The following is a 20,357-nucleotide window of genomic DNA, read 5'->3' as shown; positions in this document are numbered from 1 at the left end:
CACTTCTTTGTGAACAAGTCACACTGCATTATCAATGTTAATTTAATTATGTTAAATGTCACAGGCTTCATTGTATTAACCTAACAGCCAAGAAAAACATATGCTCTTTCCTCATTCTTTAACATATTTCTAATGAGTGGAAGACTTCCCAGATTCCTTCCAACCCAAGACCACTGAGTTCATAATGAAAAATCTTACTTGTGCTGCAGTTTAATTTGATTTGAAATCAAGAACTGGTTCTTCTGAATCTGCATGAGAATTACAGAGTCATAGGGTAGTTCTATAACACAAAACCCCTCTCCACGGAGTTCAGATACCTAGTGATAGGTTGAACAGCTGGAAAAACAAGAATTACCTACACTGGAAAATCATTTCACACTTGACAAGATTATTCTGAAAAAAAGAAAAAAAAAAAAAAAAGAAGGAAACTTATCAACACCGCAGTTCCCTCTCAGAGATGTTTTACCAACAGGGTTTTATGAAACTTTAGAATCACACGCAGATGTTTAAATTTAATTGCTACTTAGTTTAAGGAAATGCATAACCATGGGAAAAGCACCCCCCCCCACGCCCCCAAGAAATAGTTGAATGAGTTTTGGCACTTTCTCCTCTCTCTTCACATTTGGATCCCTAGCATTTCATGACTGAAGACCCGTGCAAACAGCTGGGTGAAAGGACCCACTGGCACCATTCATTGCATGGATTAAATGCAAGTTGCTCTATGGGGCTCTGCCTGGGGCCCCCTGTTTCACAGTGGTCTCACAGTGGGAGTAACTCACATCCCTCTGAAAATGCTGTTGATAATTACTGCTTTGTAAGGCAGTGAGCTCACGCTATTACACAAGATTAGTGTTGTACTCAGGAGCAGCCAGTTTGTCTCTCCTGCACAGAGGATTTGCCAGCTTGGAAAATAATGGGCATATTGCCACTTTAACAACTATCAGGAGACCCTGAGTTAGTTTTTCTTCCTTTCAGCATATTCATGTTGGTAGGATCCAACTCCAGGATGCAGGCATAGGGTGGTGATATCAAAACAAATGTCCCTTTCTCCTTTAAAACAAAGCTGCTCTTTTATTTTAAGCTGTGGGTCAGAGAACTACCCCGTTCAACTAAAAGACAACAGAAAAACCATAATCTCACTTAAAACATAAATAAATAAGGACCCAGACCAGAGTGCAGGTTTCAGAGGAAGACATCTACCTTGTAGGGAAGTCATTTGCCCTGAACAAGTTAAATAAAGCAAAGTTAAAAACACACCAGGGACTGCAAACAAATGCCCATTGTGCACCAGAGTCATCAAGAAAAAAAAAAAAAAACCCACGTCATTTTAAAGTTACCAAATGTTGTAATGTCTGTAATAAGTGGTCCTCATCACCTTTTTTTCAGATGACCATTTGAACTATGATCTGAAAGGCTAGGGATAACTCAGAGTAGTTATTCTAAGTTTGTTATTTAGTGAAAAGCTAATTTCTTAATGTGTGTTTTAAATGGAGACCTCTCCTCTTGGGAAAATATTTTCCACTTGGAATTAGCTTTTGTTCTATAATGGTTATCTACTCACTCTTGGCATTAGTTGTATTTGGATTTAAGCTGTAGTTCTGAGAATATAGCAATATCACTATGGGTCCCAGGTTAAAGAGAGAGAGAAAGAGAGAGAGAGAGAGAGAGAGAGAGAGAGAGAGAGAGAGAGAGAGAGAGATCACACACATAGAAGTCAGCTTTTAGTACAGGTATCATGTTTTCAGAGCTAATCTAGATAAGTTTTCCCCTAAAATCTTATCTAGGAGACCTTTTGACTGTGTACATAGATATTTATGATCTGCCTTGTTCTAAGGTGGATGTTCTAGCCTTGACTTGGCTCCTGGTGAAACTTCAACATTGATGTAAACCATCAAATTATATTAAACATGCAAATTATATTAAACATAAAAGATAAAAGAATAAACTGACATAGATGAGTGCTTTAGTTAGAATTTCAGATTATAATTACAGTGGCCAGTAATGAAATAGAATGTAGTCATATTGGAAAACCCCATTTAGATGAGGTTTATCTTCCAGCAAATGCTTTCACTCATAAAAATGGGAGGACACACCACAGATAATCCTTTGATCTTTTTTGCCACATGGACTTAATAATGATGGTTGTTTGGGGATTTCTAAGTTCCATTTTGTTAGAGGATTTGGTGCCATAGTTTTGTAACAGTGGAGATATATCGCCCTCTAGTGGTATTAGTATATTTTGTGTTGCAAAACTTGACATTCCTGGAGCTCCACCCAGATCTGTGAAGGAATAGTATTTTCTGCAGACTAAGTTCCTGTCAATTTAAGTAGTTTGAAATTTCTAGTATTGAGTTCATGATATTGTAAACATAAAAGTGAAATGTGGAACAAGGGGAGTTTTTTTTTTTTCAATTCCAGTGTGAAGTTAATATGTGTAGTCACATGTTTAGCACAATTCTAGCAAATAAAGCAAAGAGCAGGGCTTGTGTTTCCTGAACCTTCACTTTATTCAGGTAATAGAACCCTGCAGAAGGTTTTCCTTGGCTAGTTTCCTTGGCAGGTGAATCTAGAAGATGTTTGTGGTTTTCCATGAAATTCTTATTATAAATTGAATTAGCTGTGTTTAGAGGGTAGGCAAAGAGAAGTAAGTGGATTGTTCACAGAAAAAAAATTCCAAATTATAGTTTGAAGTTTAGTAAATTCTCCTAAAAATCATGACATGTATTGTGTCATAGAAGGGACTCCTGGGACAAGTGTCAATAACAGTTTTTATCAACAGCATATCTGTGATTGTTCATGTTTAGCAAAATCATAATTTTTCCAAAACATAGTCTTTAATTGTCCATTCAAGATAACCTAAATTATAGTAAATTTGAAACAGTAGAAGATGACTGCATTGAAGTTGAAAAAATATAGATATGGTAGGTCCTTGGTAGTTACAGATTCAAGACTTGAAGTTCCATTTATACATGAGGAAGCACAAATTTGAACTGTAATCAGTGGCTGGCTAGTATTTAGGATTGTTGGATCAGGTCTCAAGTTTACATAATGGGCAGCTCAGCTTTGGGGTCGGTTCCTATCTACTCTCCTGACCATTTTGGTTTTTCTCTACTATTTTTTGCCAGGAATTTATCTGCTACACAAGTCTGTGTGAATACGTGGCTTAGCCACGCCTTTCCCTAATGCCAAGAATACTGGCAGTGTATATATGAGATGTGTGCATGTGTGTGTTCATGCTCACATGTGTTCCTGAGAGGGAGATGTGAATCACAAACTTATGACTCACAAGGAGATGAAATTTAACTTTAGATGTCTACAACAATTCTGTTTTCTTTTTATTTATATTGTGCCATTTAGGAATGAGCAGAGAAATGACACCAAGAGATTCTAAACAGAGTATATGATTCTTTAGGAAAAGCAGTGATTATTGATTTTCTTTGCAGTTATTTAGCTAAGTTAAATTAACTCAATGAAAAAATGTGAAATGGGTTGAGTATTTTGAAGAAGCATTCATTATTGCTTAAGTTTTGATAAAAACAGTTGCTTTTAGAACTTCTTCGTCTTAAGATATTGATAAAAAGGGATTTAAAAGCAAGATTCTCTAATGTTCTAGAAATTCTTGGACCTTGTGCCCTCAAGGTTTTCCTTTAAAAAAAAACTCTTTAAAACTCTTGGTGTGTAAAAAAACAAACATTGTTTTGGAGTATGCAAAATTGAGCCATTCTATGCTGCAAGAACCTTTCTTGCACCAGCCCTTCATCTTTTCTACCCAACAATTCACATATTTCTTCACAGTTAGATACTTCTGTATCTATCACCTAAAGACTAGCTGAGGTGTGCTGTTTCAGCCGTAATTAATACTAGATGACCTTGTTTTCTTTCAAGCAATTATCAAAGCTGAACCTGAGGAAACTCCTTTTTAAAAAGAAAGTAGGTGGGGAGCTCCTGGTTTAATTCTAAATCTTGTGTATATTCTGAACACATGCTATACCAACCGTAGCAGAAAGTCAGTTCCCTATCACTGCATAAGGAAAAGGTGAATTAGTTATATCCCATCTTATCAGTTTGTTTCTCTCATAATGTAATGCTAGTTATCTGCTGAAATTTTACAGCCATTGATCATGTCCATGTAGTGTGTCTTTAAGAGAGAGAAAATCACCTGGTATCTCTGAATGACCTTTAGGACCTCGTCCACACTATATAATCAACCAGAGACTCACCTTGTACTGCTGTGACCCTGTCTAAATTTAGAAGATTATTGATAGCTTTCAAAAGCAGAGACTTCTCCACAGGCAACACTACCCCTCACCTCCTGCCCCCAGTATGATGACTGAATCAAATGGGAAAATTGAGGAGACTGGAAAGGAGAGTAGCTCTCCTCCTACTGTAGTGAGAAAACCAGTGCATTCACAAAGGTGTGAAGTCACTCTCAGGTGAGGGATGTTGCCTGGGAAGTTGTGCCTGCTGCCAAAGACCTTCCTTCAGGACGAATCGTCCCCTTTATGTTAATGTGAGAGAGGAGTAAATTTTTTTACAAGGAAGGTTATTTGGAGTGAAATAATCAGCATTTATATTTTGGTAGAGTGATGAAGAACTTCAGTCTTGCTGTGAGGTTTTTTTTTTTTTTTTCCTTTCAGTGTTAGAATTGGTTTTCAATGCACACTCTGGTTGGTGGAGACAGTTTTCTTGTGAGAGAACCAAGAACCATACTTACTAAGTGTTGGATTGTGCCCAGGGTTTTTTGAATCATTTTATTATTTTGGCAGCTGATTTACTTGAATCCAACTTGGGGGAGAAAGAGAAAACAATAACTGAAAAGTGACTGAATCCAATTTAATTGAAATGGTTTTCTTTTTTTTTTTGGTATTTTTCTTTTTTACAGTCATGGAGAGCTCGTTATTTAATTAGAACTTAAAAAATAAAGCAATTTAATAATAATATTATTTCATAATAGATATGAAATAATTATCTTATAATAAAATGCAAGAAAAGTTTACATGTGAGCTGGCTTTCCTCCATGTTGACCCTTTGAATTTTATGTCATGATTTTCTCTGCCAGCAGAAGAGAATGAAAGTACAATGTAATTTTAGGGTTCTTTTCCTGGCAATCTAATTCTTGTGGTCTAATTCTTATCCATGGGGAGGTAACAAGAGGTAAGGGTTTTGAGTGGGAAACATGAGTACCTGAGGCACTGACAGGCTGAGGCATGACTGGCATTTGTTTATATCAAAGGTGTTAAAATGAATTTCCTCAACCCATGCTGACTTTTTAGAATAATTCCTATTGCGCCCAACCAGTCCAGAAGTGGGTCAGTTAAGAAAAGATTGCCCAAGTTGTTTGCTCATAATTCTATATGAGGAGAGAGAAAAAAAATCCAGGTGGGAGGTGGTAAGTTTCTCTCTGCCAAAAATCTATATCCATATGTAAGAAAGAGGCACTGTATATGAAAAGAGGACCTGTTATATTCCACTCAGAATTGATTTCCTGAGGAGGGATTTCTTCCTAACATTGAACTGAAAGAAAGGAAATATGTTTTGGAACCTGAAGTCATATTTATTTATTTATTTTTTATAATCTTTCTCCCTGTAAGTAACGTTAAATAAGGCTATAAAAGAATTAAGGAGGAAACAAAGAAAGTTGTTCAGAAAACTAGCGTTTCCTTTGCTAAGTCAGTTTGGCAATAATATGGAGCAAAATCAAAGCATCCTAGCCAAAATAAATGTGCACAATGGAGCGCTCAGATATGAGGTAATACTGTGACATGCCTGTGGGTGTCAGACATTCTTATAAAAACCATACAGCTAAAATTTGGTCCTGCACCATTAAGCCACAGCTCTGCCAAGCAACAACAGGAACACACGTTTTAAATCATTACTACAAGCCAAATGTAATTCTCACCAAAGACAATTAAATTTTTTACCAGAGGTCTGGGCAACTTAAACCCCAAGAATCACTTAAGTAGCATAGAATTTGAATTTCATTTCCCTGTGGAAAATGAGACTGATATTGTTCAGATCAGGAGGGAATGCCAGTTGAAAATACATGGCACTTGAGTAATTTTTCTGACTTAAAATGTTATTTGTTGAGGAGGGATGCAAAAATTTAGCTAGAAAATCTGAGTGTTTTCTGAAAAATGCATAGAACATTTTATAATGACCACTTTTTACTGATATAAAATAATTTATGCTCACTCTGAAAGAACTTAGAAAATTTGTAAAAATTCATTGAATAAAATATTTTCTTACAGTCTCATTAGGATACAGCTTTCTAAGATTTTAATGTATTTCCCTTTAGTCTTACACACACACACACACACACACACACACACACGGAGAGAAAGAGCGGGGGGGGGGGGAGGTCTGAGAGTATGTAAAATCTGTATCATTACATATCTTAATTTAATACTACTTTTACTCTTTCTTATTTCCTTAAATTTTCTTTAAATACAAAATATTTAATGGCTATATAGTATTCTTTTTATCTGGCTATAGCATAATTTGTTGTTCTTCATGCCTCTGATTATTTTTTAGATAAAATCTTAGAAGTAGAATTACAAGGTCCAAGGACAGGAAGATTTTAAGTCTGTTGATACATGTCACCAACTATTTTGCAGAAAGGCTTAACCTATGCTGCTTTTTCTCACCTGTAATTTGCTAGCAGCAAGCAATATCTTTGATTAGAGTAGGTGTAAGTAATGTCCTTTATGGTTTGTTATTTCTAAATATCAAGCTGCTTATTAAATATCATCAGTTAGTGCCTGATGTAGTTCCTGTGGCACTGAGGATACAGTAGTAAACAAAAGAAACCAAATCCTTTCCACAGTGATCATACATTTTACTAGAGGAAATTCAATAAATAGTAAAGGTTAGGAAGAAGAAAAGGGAGATGGGCAATGTGGGTGGGTTCAAAGAATGTTTTACACATAATATTGGGTGGTTGGAAAATTCCACCTTTGAAAATAGGAGGTTGGAAGTTTTCCACCTTTGAAGACATTTACTGGTTTCGTTTAAGAGGTCAAATTAGAAAGTAAGTTAGAAACTATTGGGCTGTGAAATTCAAATTAAATATTTGGAAAACTCTGGAATTTTTGATCATGGAAAGTCTTAAATATATGTTTTAATTCATTTAATGAATTCTTACTCTTTTGGTTTTTTAAAAAAATTTATCCTGCTTTAATTCATCTGTTAAAAACAACAAGCAACAAGCAGAACATGACATTTATACCTCTGTTTATTTGCTTATCTATGAAAGTGAAGTTTCAAATTTAAAAAAAAGAGGCTTGGTATGTAGAGTGTGAGGGATGACAAGGGAAAGGAAGTAAGCAAAGAAAAATATAGAAATAATTAGAAACCCAGTTCAGAGCCAAGGTCAGTTCCTGGTTGCAGGGAAACCTGCCAGTCAGAGTGCTTTGCTGAGCGTGGTCCTCTGAGCATCCTTCCCAGGGCCATCTGGGGGAGAACTCGATGGTACCATTCATATTACTAGACTAGGATTTAAATTAATCTCTTTCAGGATTAGGTTTTCCCCAGAGAAATAAAAACGCCCTCCATCTGTGTTTTGGCAAAAAAGCAACTTCATTAAGCTTCCCTTCATTCTCTGCAATTTTATTACTCTTCAAAGACTCTCTCTCTCTCTCTCTCTCTCTCTCTTTCTTCTCATGGCTGGAATCTCCAGTCTCCTATCTTAATTTTGGCTTGATTGAGGAGGTCTTTAAAGCTAAGCAAAGTGATCGAAAGAGATGTAGAGGTTTTCAAATTTTTGTCTTTTCACAAATTATTTTATGGAAAATCTAGGTGTTTATCATATGTAAAAGTTTTAAAACCACTTCTTTTCTGAGAAGAAAAATTATAGTCTTTTTGTAGTATAGTAATTACATTTGAGTTTATAGCTAGATAAATAAATGCTTTGGGGGGAGGATTCTAATGTCCTAAGTATTAAAGATAATAAGGAAATATTTGGTAGGGAAAACACAGAAAATAGCCAAATAAAGTACTTTGGAAAATAAAAAGTAAAATGGGTCTGACGTTTTATGCATTTTAAAGGACATAAAAATAACCATGATGCTGTTAGGTACCAGTAGGAGTTCAATGATAATAATACAATACAATTTCTTAAATTGACAGCAGATTATGTACTTAGAAATCTAGGATATCTTGACCAAAATTCCTCAAAGATATCTCATTGCCAAAAAATAAATATTTGTTAAACAAACACCATGAGACACATATATTCTCTATTCTGAGTTTGAAAGTCTTCATCATGGAAATTATTTCAGCTATGTGGTTCCACAAAAATTGTTGAGTCCATCAGTTTAGATTGATTATCACTTTGACCATCAAATAGTCATCCTTCTTTTTTTCAATTTTTTTTACAGCAATATGAAAATTGGAGACCCAACCAGCCAGATAGCTTCTTTTCTGCTGGAGAAGACTGTGTTGTGATCATTTGGCATGAGAATGGTCAATGGAATGATGTTCCCTGCAATTACCATCTCACTTATACCTGCAAGAAAGGAACAGGTAACAATTACCCTGTTAATATTCTGTAATCTGCATTTCAGTGATCAATGGAAATCAGAAAGAATACAAACTGGATATGTGTTGTCACTTCTTATTGCTCTAGAAGAGTTAGTGAACTCTTTCAAAAAAGTTAGTTTGTTTTCAGTGCTGTCCTCACCTCAGATTTCACTTGCTTAACATACCAGTGTGGATTTATATAGAAAAAATTCCAGGTAGTATCTTTAAGAAGAACACCTGCTAGCCCAAGGACTTAAGATCTCGTTATTTTATGAAGAGAAAATATTTTTTAAAAGTGGTCAAGAGTTAAAAATTTGAAAATATTATAAAATATTCTGGATTTTTGGCACTCATAAAATAAGAAGATGTGGTATTAATATCCCATGTTCAAGTTTGTCAGTAGAGGGAGGCAGAGGGCGCTGAGAGCCACCACCCTCCCTTGGTAAGAGCTTGGTCTCCAGCTCATTGCAGTCTTCATTCAGTCTTTTCCTTATTTTTCTAATTGCTTGATCTCTGTAGGCATTATAGTTTTTAAATCATTCCCTTAGAATATTTATCTTATGCTTATAAACCATGAAACCAAAAAAATTCCATCCTTGCCTCTTTAATTAAATACTTTGAAGATGAGACAAAATAAAGATATTTATAATGAAAGATCCATACTGAGAATTGCTTGGTTAACATTAAACAGAAAAAAAAAATTATCAAGAACGCTAATTTGTAAACATGTGTTTATTACTGGCTGATATGTTTGAATTTCTAAAGCATGCTATATAGTCCTCTTCTCTAAACAAATTGAAATTTCATAAAAATTTTAAATACCATTTTTTTTGGTGATAGTATTAAAATATGACTGTCTGGTCCAGAGGCTAACCTCTGGTAAGAGTAGATGGTTCAAATGCAAAATATGAAACCCATTTGATTCATCTTCAAATGTAAAAACAATAAAACTGAAAATACACATTGTATAAATATTTTAGGCAAGACTTAAAAACACTAATACTAGACTCTAGTAGAAGAGAAGAAAGACACTTGGCTTTAACAGTGGCTGTTCTGCTGCTCAGTCTCAATACCCTGGCTCCATAAGAAGCTTTTCTGACCTGCCTCCTACTCCAGCACTTCTGTGGTGGAACTTGTACAAACAGCAAATCAAGGATCTGCTGTTTTATTTTTTCCTGTGTAAGAAGTTTCTACTAAACAATTTGTCTCTATCCATATGTCATGTTTGCCTTCTTAGGTCTTCCAGTAGTCCCTGGAGTCATGCTTTCTATTTATGGCCTAAACATCCTTGTATTTCCTATAGCAGGGCTTCTCAACAGCAGTTCATCTGAATTTGAGCCAGATCGTTCTTAATGGTGGGAGGCTGTGCGGTACGTTGGAAAATGGTTAACATCATTCCTGCCTTCCATATTCTGAATGCCAGAGGCACCCTCTACACTTCACATCTCCTCTGTATAGTGGCAGCCAAAAATGTCTCATTGACAAGTGTTTCTGGGAAGGGGAAGAGTGTTGAGGGAGATGGCAAAAATGGCCGGAGAACTCCTGCCCTCCAGCCAAAAAAGGCACACACACAAAATGATGTTTTTACTCTTTACATTTTCCAATGGGAATGATAAAGTGATGGCTCTACTTTATTGAAGGAAGAAACACTTATTATTTTATCTCCCCACTGTCTGATTTTTATTTACATATAATTGTGATTTTTTCTAATCAATGCCCAGAGGAGTTTTATAAATGTTTATAGACTTCTGTAAAACAGTCTTTTCTCCTTTCAGGTACTTTAAATGCCTTTAAGTCTAAGTCAACCTAAGTAATTATAATTTTAATTAATTATTAAATATGTGTAAAGAGGGTTATAATATGTAAGAAAGACATTTTTTTTTTCAAAGAAGAATGCTTCATGCACACCATGCAAACACCTTTGGTGTCCTTCTAATTCCATTCATTTACTCTCCAATTCCCCCTCCAGAGACAGTGAATCAATTCCCTGGTATATGCTTGTATCCCTAAATGACAAATTGTTTAGTTTTGTCAATGTTTGAACTTTATATAAGCAAAATCATACTGTATATTTTCTCTACTTTGCCTTTCTCATTGTGCAGCATTGTGTTTGTGAAGCTTATCTATGTTGATGCATGTAACTGATATTTCCTTTGTTTGTGCTGCTGTGGACCATTTCATTATGTCCTTGTATTTTATTCGTTAGTTCTCCCGTCAGTGGACATTTGGGTTATAGTCGGTGTTTATGGTAACATCATAGCAATGTTTCTATGAACATCTGTAAACTTGTTCTTGGTAGGCTTTTGTGAAGTTTCCATCAGGTATATTTCCAGAAGTGAAGTTGCTGACTCATAGGATACATGTTGTCATCAAATTTACTAGAAAATGCCAAATTATTTACCAAAGGAGTTGTGCCAATTCACACTCCCAGCAGCTCTGTGTAAGAGGTCCTGTCACTCCATATCTTCGCCAACATTTGGTATTATTGGACTTGGAAATTTTTGCCAATATGGTGGGTATAAAATAATACCTCTGTGATTTAATTTAACACTTCTTCAAAACTTCTCCCTGGATATCTTTTCAAATACTTGTAGGTTATATATCGCTCTTATTTGGTAAAGTTTCTGTTTGTGTCTTTTGCTTATTTTTGATATTTTTGCTGATCTTCTATATATTGATTTGTTGTTATTTTTATAGTCTTATTACTAATACCTGACAATTATATATGCTACAAACTTCTCCTAGTTTGTAAATTGTCTTTGACCTTATTTTATGGCTTCTTTTCTTTTTTTGGAAGTAGGGATTGAACCCAGGGATGCTCTACCACTGAATTACATCCCCAGCCTTGTTATTTTTTATTTTGAGAAAGGGTCTCGTTAAGTTGCTTAGGAACTTGCTGAATTGCTGAGGTTGGCCTTGAACTTGTGATCCTCCTGCCTCAGCCTCCAGAATTGCTGGGATTATGGGTATATGCCACTGTAACTGTCCCTTAGGGCATTTTTTGATGGACAGAATTCTTAATTGTCAAATATTCCTTTATGGTTTAAAGCTTTTTATGTCTAAAAGAATCTATACCTACCCTATAGTCATAAAGCTATTCTAATATTATTTTTGAAATATTTTATAGTTTTGTATTTTATATTTATATACTTAAACCACCTGGAATTGATTTTTTCATATATTCTCTGAGGTAAGGGACTAAATATATTTTTCCATATGAATACCAACTGTCCAAGTTTTAAAACTACCCTTTCCCCTTCTCTACACTGTTGTTTCTATAAAATATCAAGACATCTGTGTGTGGATCTATTTCTAGTCTATATTCCTGTCCTTGCCAATATCATACTTGCCGAATTATTTTAGCTTTTTTAATAGTGTTCACATAGTAATAGTTTTAGAAGAAATCATTCAATTCTCTTCTTCCAATAATAAAAACAACTTCTAATTCACCAGTATAGCACAGAATCAATAATGAATGATCTAATTGATCATTTTAGTCTTGGACCACTTGGATCTCATTCTCTCTGATGCTTGCTATATGAGCTTATATGAGCTTTTCACATTACAACAGAAGCAGTACACAGGTATCCAGATTGGAATCAAGCAAAACTAAATTAGAGAAACTAAACATTTACTTCAAACCTAAATTTGTCATTGCAAATTTAGACAGCCTTCTGAATATGCAAATAAGTCTAAAAATTATAAACTTTTAATATAAGGTAATAAGGTTCTTGGTAGCCATACTCTCACTGAAGATTTGCATTATTCCTGAGACAAGTGAAATATTCTTATGGATCTGTGGTGTCAGAATTCCTCAACTATGGATAAGAAATGCCAGTTAAGTTGTTACATTTCTATTAAAGAAATAATGCAGCTAAACAATAAATTTGTAGCAATTTTAAAAGTATCATTTAAATAAATATGCTAATATGGAATAGATATATAGGTTAATACAAATTTGATTAGATCATTTTTCCATTTCTTGAATTTTGAAATAGGAATTTTTATTTCTACTTTTAAAATTATTTCTATTTATGGCAAAGTTTTTTTGATGATTAGAATTTTTCATTTTAATTTAAAATGATAAATAAGTATTTCTAGCTTTGCCCTTATTGACTCTTCTCGAGAGTTTAAAATTATATTTGTAATTATAAAACTGAGGCATGATTACTACTCATAATTTCAACCTGTTTCAAAACAGAATAGAAAAGAGCAAACAAACATAAGTGGAGTGTATTCCCCATTTTAAAACTATAATGTTATTATACATTGTACATTTTCTCAGGAAGTGATAATAAGTAGCTAATTGTTATGAAGTCACTCTTGTCCCAAGCAAGGGTGGCTAATAAATAAAAATTGTGGGAGGGTGATGAGGTCAGGTGCTTTGTAATTTGGAATTTTTCAGAAAAGTGGCCATGCCAAATGAATGTATGATTACTTAGTTTTATGGTTCTTTAATAAAATGTGATTCAAGTTAACTTAATCTGAGATTCAAACTAGGCCCAGAGACTCAAATTAATTTTTGTCTTGAACAATTTTTAATTTTGACTCTAGATGATTGCCTTTTATGAAGGTGTCTGGTTTGGTGCTATAAAAGAAAGAGGAAAAGAAAGAGAGAGTGAGTGTGAGATCCACACTCATTGAAATACTTAGATTATTTGGAAATAACCAAATTTACTTTTCCTTAGTTGCTTGCGGCCAGCCCCCTGTTGTAGAAAATGCCAAGACTTTTGGAAAGATGAAACCTCGTTATGAAATCAACTCCTTGATTAGATATCACTGCAAAGATGGTTTCATTCAACGCCACCTTCCAACCATCCGATGCCTAGGAAATGGAAAATGGGCTATGCCTAAAATTACCTGCATGAACCGTAAGTGGTCCTTTAGAAAGAATGGACAACCGTGCTATAACCACTTCTAGACCCTCATTTTTCGGCATGGTATGGATAGTTTAGGGTATGGAGCAAGTAATATTGTTGTGTTTTCTTTCTTTCTTTCTTTTCTTCCATGTAGCATCTGCATACCAAAGGACTTATTCTAAGAAATATTTTAAAAATTCCTCATCAGCAAAGGACAATTCAGTAAATACATCAAAACATGATCATCGTTGGAGCCGGAGGTGGCAGGAGTCCAGGCGCTGATCCTTAAAATGGCGAATATGTGTTTTCATCATTTCAGCCAAAGTCCTAACTTCCTGTGCCTTTCCTATCACCTCGAGAAGTATTATCAGTTGGTTTGGATTTTTGGGCCACATTCCAGTCATTTGGGGTTGCTGTGCTCCCAAAACATTTTAAGTGAAAGTATTGGCATTTAAAAAGAAAGCAAACACAATGAAAGTAAATGAGGGCAGAAAGTGAGCGTTTCCAGCCTATCCGATTTCTTTAGTTTTCTATTTGTCTCGGTGCAGACCATTTCATCACGTCCACCAGCCTACTGTACTATTTAAAACACTCAATTTTAGCACCAGTGGCCATGTAAATAAGATGATTTAATGTTGATTTTAATCCTGTATATAAAATAAAACAAAAAATCACACTGAGTTCTGGCATATTTAATGATGATTATGGAGACTTTACAGGTCTTTAATCATTGGTTTGGCTGCTTATATGTAGTTTGTTTAGGCTGGAAATGGTTTCACTTGCTCTCTGACTGACAGCAAGACTGAGGATAGCTTTTCCTGGGCAACTAGCAAACAAAACCTTGGACCGCACTGCATCCATCTCAGTCAGAGGTGTGGTTTGCCTCCGAGTGATGCTAAAACCTGGCTAACGGGATCCTGATGGAACTAAGGACTCCACTGTGGACCTCTTCTTTGCTGCATTCCTTTTTCTTCACTCACAAGAAAGGCCTGAACAGAGGACTTTTCTATGACCAGGAGCATTTTTTTTTTAGGGGTCAAAGTGCTAATTATTAACTCAACCAGGTCTACTTTTTAATGGCTTTCATAACACTAACTCTAGTAAGGTTACAGATTCAAGGCATTTCACATGGATAGAGACTGAGGGCTCTGGAGGGTGGGGGATTGTTAAAACCACACACATGCAGAAAAAAAGAAAGAAATTTTGTATATATAACCATTTTAATCTTTTATAAAGTTTTGAATGTTCATGTATGAATGCTGCAGCTGTGAAGCATACATAAATAAATGAAGTAAGCCATACTGATTTAATTTATTCGATGTTATTTTCCCCAAGACCTGAAAATTGGTGTAGTATGCTAGTTACTTTTCAGTGTTAGCCTTTATACTTTGCTCACACAGTTTGGAACATATAATAGAGGTACTTTGTCCCTGATTAAATTATGTGATGGATAGAATGCATCAAGTGTTTACTATGAAAAGAGTGGAAAAGTGTATGGCTTTCAGCAAGTGGTGTTTGCCCATGTCCTGAGTGTATTTGTAGAGATAGTGTGGGCATTTCTTCCCATCAGGTGGAGTGTATATGTGGAAATTTCTCCTATCTCTTCCCACTCCATTTTCTCCTTCCTATTTGAATAAAGTGACTGCTGAAGATGACTTTGAATCCTTATCCACTTAATTTAATGTGTGAAGAAAAACTGTAATGGGAAGAAGGCGTTTACAACTCTTTCCCTAATTTCAGTTACAGCAACATTAAGAAGGGTAGACAACAAATAAAATGCAAATAGGAATGACACCTGTCTGAGGAGATAGGCATGTGTAACCTGATTTAAATATTACACAATGTATACAGGAATTGAATGATCACATGGTATCCCATAAGTATGTAACCCTTTAATGTTTTTATGTATCAGTATAAAAAATTTAATTTAAATTTTTAAAAAAGGGAAAGAAAACTTAGAAAAAGAGCAGATGGGAGTTAACCCAACATTGATTGTTTTTCATCAAAACTCTTTGGCTTAGAAAGAATGACTATAGCTCACAATCATACAAGGTGTCTTTAAGCAAGTTCCCTTGGTTCCTGCATTAAATGTAACCCACCCTTAGATGTTCTAGAGCACAGAAAAACATGGTGTTGACCTATTAGGTTTTTGTTTTTTCTTTTTTCATTACAATGCACATAATACTTTCTTGTATTTATATTATAACGTGTATAGTGTAAAATGTGAATGACTTTTTTTGTGAATGAAAATCTAAAATCTTTGTAACTTTTTATATCTGCTTTTGTTTCACCAAAGAAACCTAAAATCCTTCTTTTACTATACTGTGACTTGTCTGGTTATTTATAACTTTAAATCCCGATGTGCACCAACATTTTTATATTATGGTTCCATCATAGAGAAGCAGCTTCTGACTTGGATGAAATGATTTATGTCTATAAAATGATGATTATATGTGTACTTGCAAAAATTCAGTAATTCTGGTAGTGTTTTTGCATACATACTATGCTTTAATCTCAAACACGAAAGAAATATGCAATAGGAAAAGTAAAGCTCACATTAGAGACTGCTTCCTATGAACCAGGCCAGGTGTTTTGCATACATTATCTCACAAAAGGTAGATAAAAGGAATGCTGTTACTGTTTGATGAGGGATCTAGCAGAGTGATATCAAATTATGTGTCTAAAAGTACATAGTTAGTGTGTAGTGGAAGCAGATATTCTCTACAGACTGCATGCCATTCCCAAGAAAAACATAAAACATTATGTTCCTTATTTTTATATATTTAGGAGCTCAATTTACTGGATAAATGATCATGTCTAAATCATTATCAGATGTCAAAGACATCAAGTTCTAATCTTTTCAGTTATCCATCTAGTCCTTCATTTTTTATTTGTTCACTATTTCCTAAGTCTTTAGTGTGTGCCAGGCACTGTGCTATGCCCAGAGGATTCATCAGTGAATGAGCTAGACATGTCTCTACCCACATAAAGTTTTTTTATACTGCATGACATTCTATGGGACTTGCTGTATAAAAAAATGACAGCCCATTTTTTTATACAGCATCTATATTAACAATCTGAAAGAATTCATTATATATCATGATGTTGTATAGGAGCTATCAGAAAGCACAAATGTGGGTTGACAATTATTTTGAGTTTTCTTTTTTGGAATATCAAAACTACTCAGGGAGTCAAACATGAATAGACATAGAAGAGATTCTCTTCATTTTTGAGCTTGTCCTTTCTGTGCATATCCCATCATTTCTTTTACACAGAAGTTGAATAGAAATGACCCACGGAAGTATGCAGTCATTTGCATCATGCAAATATGCCTTTATTAGATTTGGAATCCTCTTACTTTTTGATGTATCTATGTACAAATAGTGGAATCTGTGGGATGTTCAGAACACTGGGACAGAGTGAGAAGTTTAAGGAGACTTGTATTACTCAAAGTCAGCAAGAGGTGGTCTTTTGTAAAGAAGTGGACATTTTTAAAGATTGTCACATCAGGAAGAAGTATGTGCCTCTGTCATGGGGGGCTATTAAGAGAGGTGGGCTTTCCATTTGGAAATGGAAAAGAGTTAAGAGAGATTTTTATAGGGAGAAATGTCATTTTAGTGTGTTAGTAAGTAGACCATTGCTGATCAGAAGTGAATTTTCAATATATTGTAGGGAGCAGGAATTAGATTAGCCATGAGCCAATTGCCTAGAAATCATTTATCATCTACAACAAAGTTATCAAGTTTGGAAGTGGATTGAAAAAATGCAAATAGGTTGTAAAAATGGTTCAGAGTTGATTTTGTGCATGATCTATGAGGGACTATTCCCCAAGACAAGAATCTGAGACAAAATATGTCCTAGGTAACAAATGTTATCAAGTAATTGAAGATTCAAGGATATCCATTTTTATGTGCTTCTTTTTATTCTGCCTTATTTTAGAGGTGCAGAGAAACAGTTTTTGAAGAGCAATGCCCACAATGATGTGTTAGCTCTCATATTGGTGCATCTTTTTGTTTTCTGCGCTGCAACTCATATTTGCTAAACAAATCAGAATAATTTACCCGAATGATATTTTCTAAAACAAGTCTAAACAGAAAGTTTATAAAGGTCTTTGAATGAGTCATTCAAGACTGTATAATCTTTTCCTACCATTACTCATTTCTATGTGTTTGGATCCCAGCTGGACAAGAAAGAGCAAATGCCAAAATAGAACAAGAAAGGATTTTGTTAAGGTGTTTACAGAATAAGCAAAGTCTGAGTTTTAATTGAAATTTAATTCAGAATTTAGTCTGAGTCCATCAAATGATCCCTGCCAAACCTTATAAAAGTTCACCTCCTTAGGCAGTTACTTTTAAATTATTTTTGATAGTGTTTATATCAAAATAAAAATTTAATACTATGTATGTACCCCCTCAAATTTTAAATTATCAACAAAATTTGATTTTATCAAGAAGTTAAACGATTGTAAAAAAAATATGATGTCATTTTTGGCATGTTTCAAATGTTACCATTCTAAAATATACACATACATCATTCTTTTAAAGGTATTCAATGGAATTTAGATATCACAGTAATTTCTTTCTTTTTTCTGTTTTTGGTAGGGAGGGGTACTGGAGATTGAACTCAGGGCACTAGACCACTGAGCCACATCCCCAGCCCTATTTTGTATTTTATTTAGAGACAGGGTCTCACTGAGTTGCTTAGTGCCTTCCTGTTGCTGAGGCTGGCTTTGAACTCATGATCCTCCTGCCAGGTTCCTGAGCTGCAGGGATTACAGGCATGTACCAACATGCTGGGTGAGATATCACAATAATTTAATATATACATACCACTATTCTTTTAAGAAAAACTTGAAGATTTTTAGGTAGTCAGAAATTTTACATATGTTTTTTAAAATCTTCTTTGGACTCAGTGTTTTCATTAGACCCTCCCCATGGAATTTTTCTAAATATTAAACATTTACATGTTTGAAAGTGTTCCAAATATATATGCATCAAAATTTGTACTTAAAATTTGAAAGTTAAGTTTTTCTTTTGAATATAAAGCTATAAAATTTAGCAGTTTCTTGGACTGAGCTATCATTATAATTTCTTGATGTATAATTTATTGATCAAAATAATATAAAACATTACAAAACTTGAAAGATAATTATATAAATTTTAAAAATGTATTAGGAACACATCTTAGTGAGATATAACTAGAGATATTTTTCCCAATTCACTTTTCCATGGATAAACATAACTTACAATTAGATTGTAGCATGGTTTAGCAGCTTCTATTCCTACTCTGTTTTTATAGACTTAAACACCGGGATTTTTTTTTTTCACATAAATAACTAGATGGAAATGGTAGTTTTATTACACAGTGCTACCCAATTTTTTATGCTCTTAAAAGACTTATTGGCGAAAGTTGTATGGTGGGCTCAATGTGGTGGCACATGGCTGTAATCCCAGCAGCTTTGGAGGCTGAGGCAGAAGGATTGCAGGTTCAAAGCCAGCCTTAGCAACTCAGTGTGATCCTAAGTGATGCAATGAGACCCTGTCTCTAAATAAAATGCAAAAAATAGGGCTGGGGATATGGTTCAGTGGTTGAGTGCCCCAGAGTTTAATCCTTGGTATCCTCCTCAAAAAAAAAAAAAAAAAGTTGTATGGTGTTCTATCAAAAGTTATTTTCCATTGCCTTTCAGCTATGGCACAATGAAGTTCTGATTTTTTTCACAAACATTTGACTTGAAAAACATTTCTTGCAGTTATAAAAAATCATTCATTGGCTTTGTTCAGAGATTTACATTCCATGGTAACACAACATAAGACTTGAAATTGATGAGTGGTGTGTTTCATAAGGTGGTTGGTTTTAAGTTATTATATATTTATTTAATGAAATAGCAAAAGGACAGTTATCTGGTCTCTGGTTTTCAAAGTTTGTTTCCTGAAACAACAACATAGTATCTAGGAATTTCTAAGAAGAGCAAATCTTCAGAACCTACCCCACTGAACTGGAGATTTTGGGAAAGGCGACAGCAATCTAGGCTTTTGCAAAGCATTCTGGATGATTCTGACACATTCTAGAATTTGTCAGAATTAATGAAAAGAGAGATACAAAAGTGGAACTGCAGCCTCCACTACAAACATCATTTTTGGCAGATGAGTGTTAGGAAAGATGCCATATGGATGGTAAAGCTTTAGGAATTGCTTTCCTTGGTATTGCCTGTGAATTCCTTTGAGTATGTTGGCCTACTTCCAAGGTAGGCAGTCTGGGTTTGGAGACCAGTAGTACATTGCACAGTTTTATCAGGCTTTTAGTGCACCTAGAGTCTGCATTTGTGAGCATGTGTTGTATCTGTCAGGTAGTTGTTACTTTCTAGCTTATGAATGGGTCTCTGGTTTTATAAAGAAGCAGTGAGAAAGGCTTTTGCTATAGGGAAAACTGAATAAAATATTGTGATTAAAATATCCATTTCTTAAAGACCTGTGGCAAAGTTTTAAATGCAGGATTTACAATAAATTTAAAAACTGAGGCCAGGCATGGTGGCATACATCTGTAATCCCAGTGGCTCGGGAGGCTGAGGCAGGAGGATAGCAGTTCAAAGCTGCCTCAGCAAAAGTGAGGCACTAAGCAACTCAGTGAGACCCTGTCTCTAATAAAATACCAAAATAACAACAAAACTGAACTGGGGATGTGGCTCAGTGGTCGAGTGCCCCTGAGTTCAATCCCCAGTACCCCCCAAAATAAAAATGAAAACTGAGAAATAGAAGCAAAGATAATCTGTTGTAACTTCCCCACAAGAACCACTCAAGAAAGAAACTTCAAATGCAGCGATGAGCTCTAAAAGAGGTCTAGGTGGGAGAATCCTTTGGCATGAATTGATCTTTGAATTACTCTGATTCCTAGGCCAGATCATCCTCTTCCATGTTCATTAGTCTGACTGAACTCATGTTACACCTAATAAAGACATTGAGCACTTACCACGGTACAAGCACT

At 34.9% G+C, this 20,357-nt stretch overlaps 1 protein-coding gene across 2 annotated transcripts in view; it reads left to right on the top strand.

Annotated features, from left to right (window-relative positions):
- The window catches only part of Vcan (versican), a 103,987-nt gene extending 88,294 nt beyond the window's left edge, over positions 1-15,693 (top strand). For both annotated transcript variants that reach the window (XM_071612440.1, XM_027927644.3), the window contains 3 exons: positions 8,376-8,520; positions 13,206-13,388; positions 13,531-15,693. In XM_071612440.1, the coding sequence (XP_071468541.1) occupies positions 8,376-8,520; positions 13,206-13,388; positions 13,531-13,658 (456 nt within the window). In that variant the 3' untranslated portion in view covers positions 13,659-15,693. The remainder of the gene's footprint in view (positions 1-8,375; positions 8,521-13,205; positions 13,389-13,530) is intronic.
- The last annotated feature ends 4,664 nt before the right edge of the window (positions 15,694-20,357 follow it).

This window comes from Marmota flaviventris, chromosome 5 (assembly GCF_047511675.1).
Source record: "Marmota flaviventris isolate mMarFla1 chromosome 5, mMarFla1.hap1, whole genome shotgun sequence".
Taxonomy (NCBI): Eukaryota; Metazoa; Chordata; class Mammalia; order Rodentia; family Sciuridae; genus Marmota; species Marmota flaviventris.
The sequence above is the reverse complement of the archived record's forward strand: the minus strand, read 5'-3'. Positions and strand labels throughout refer to the sequence as shown.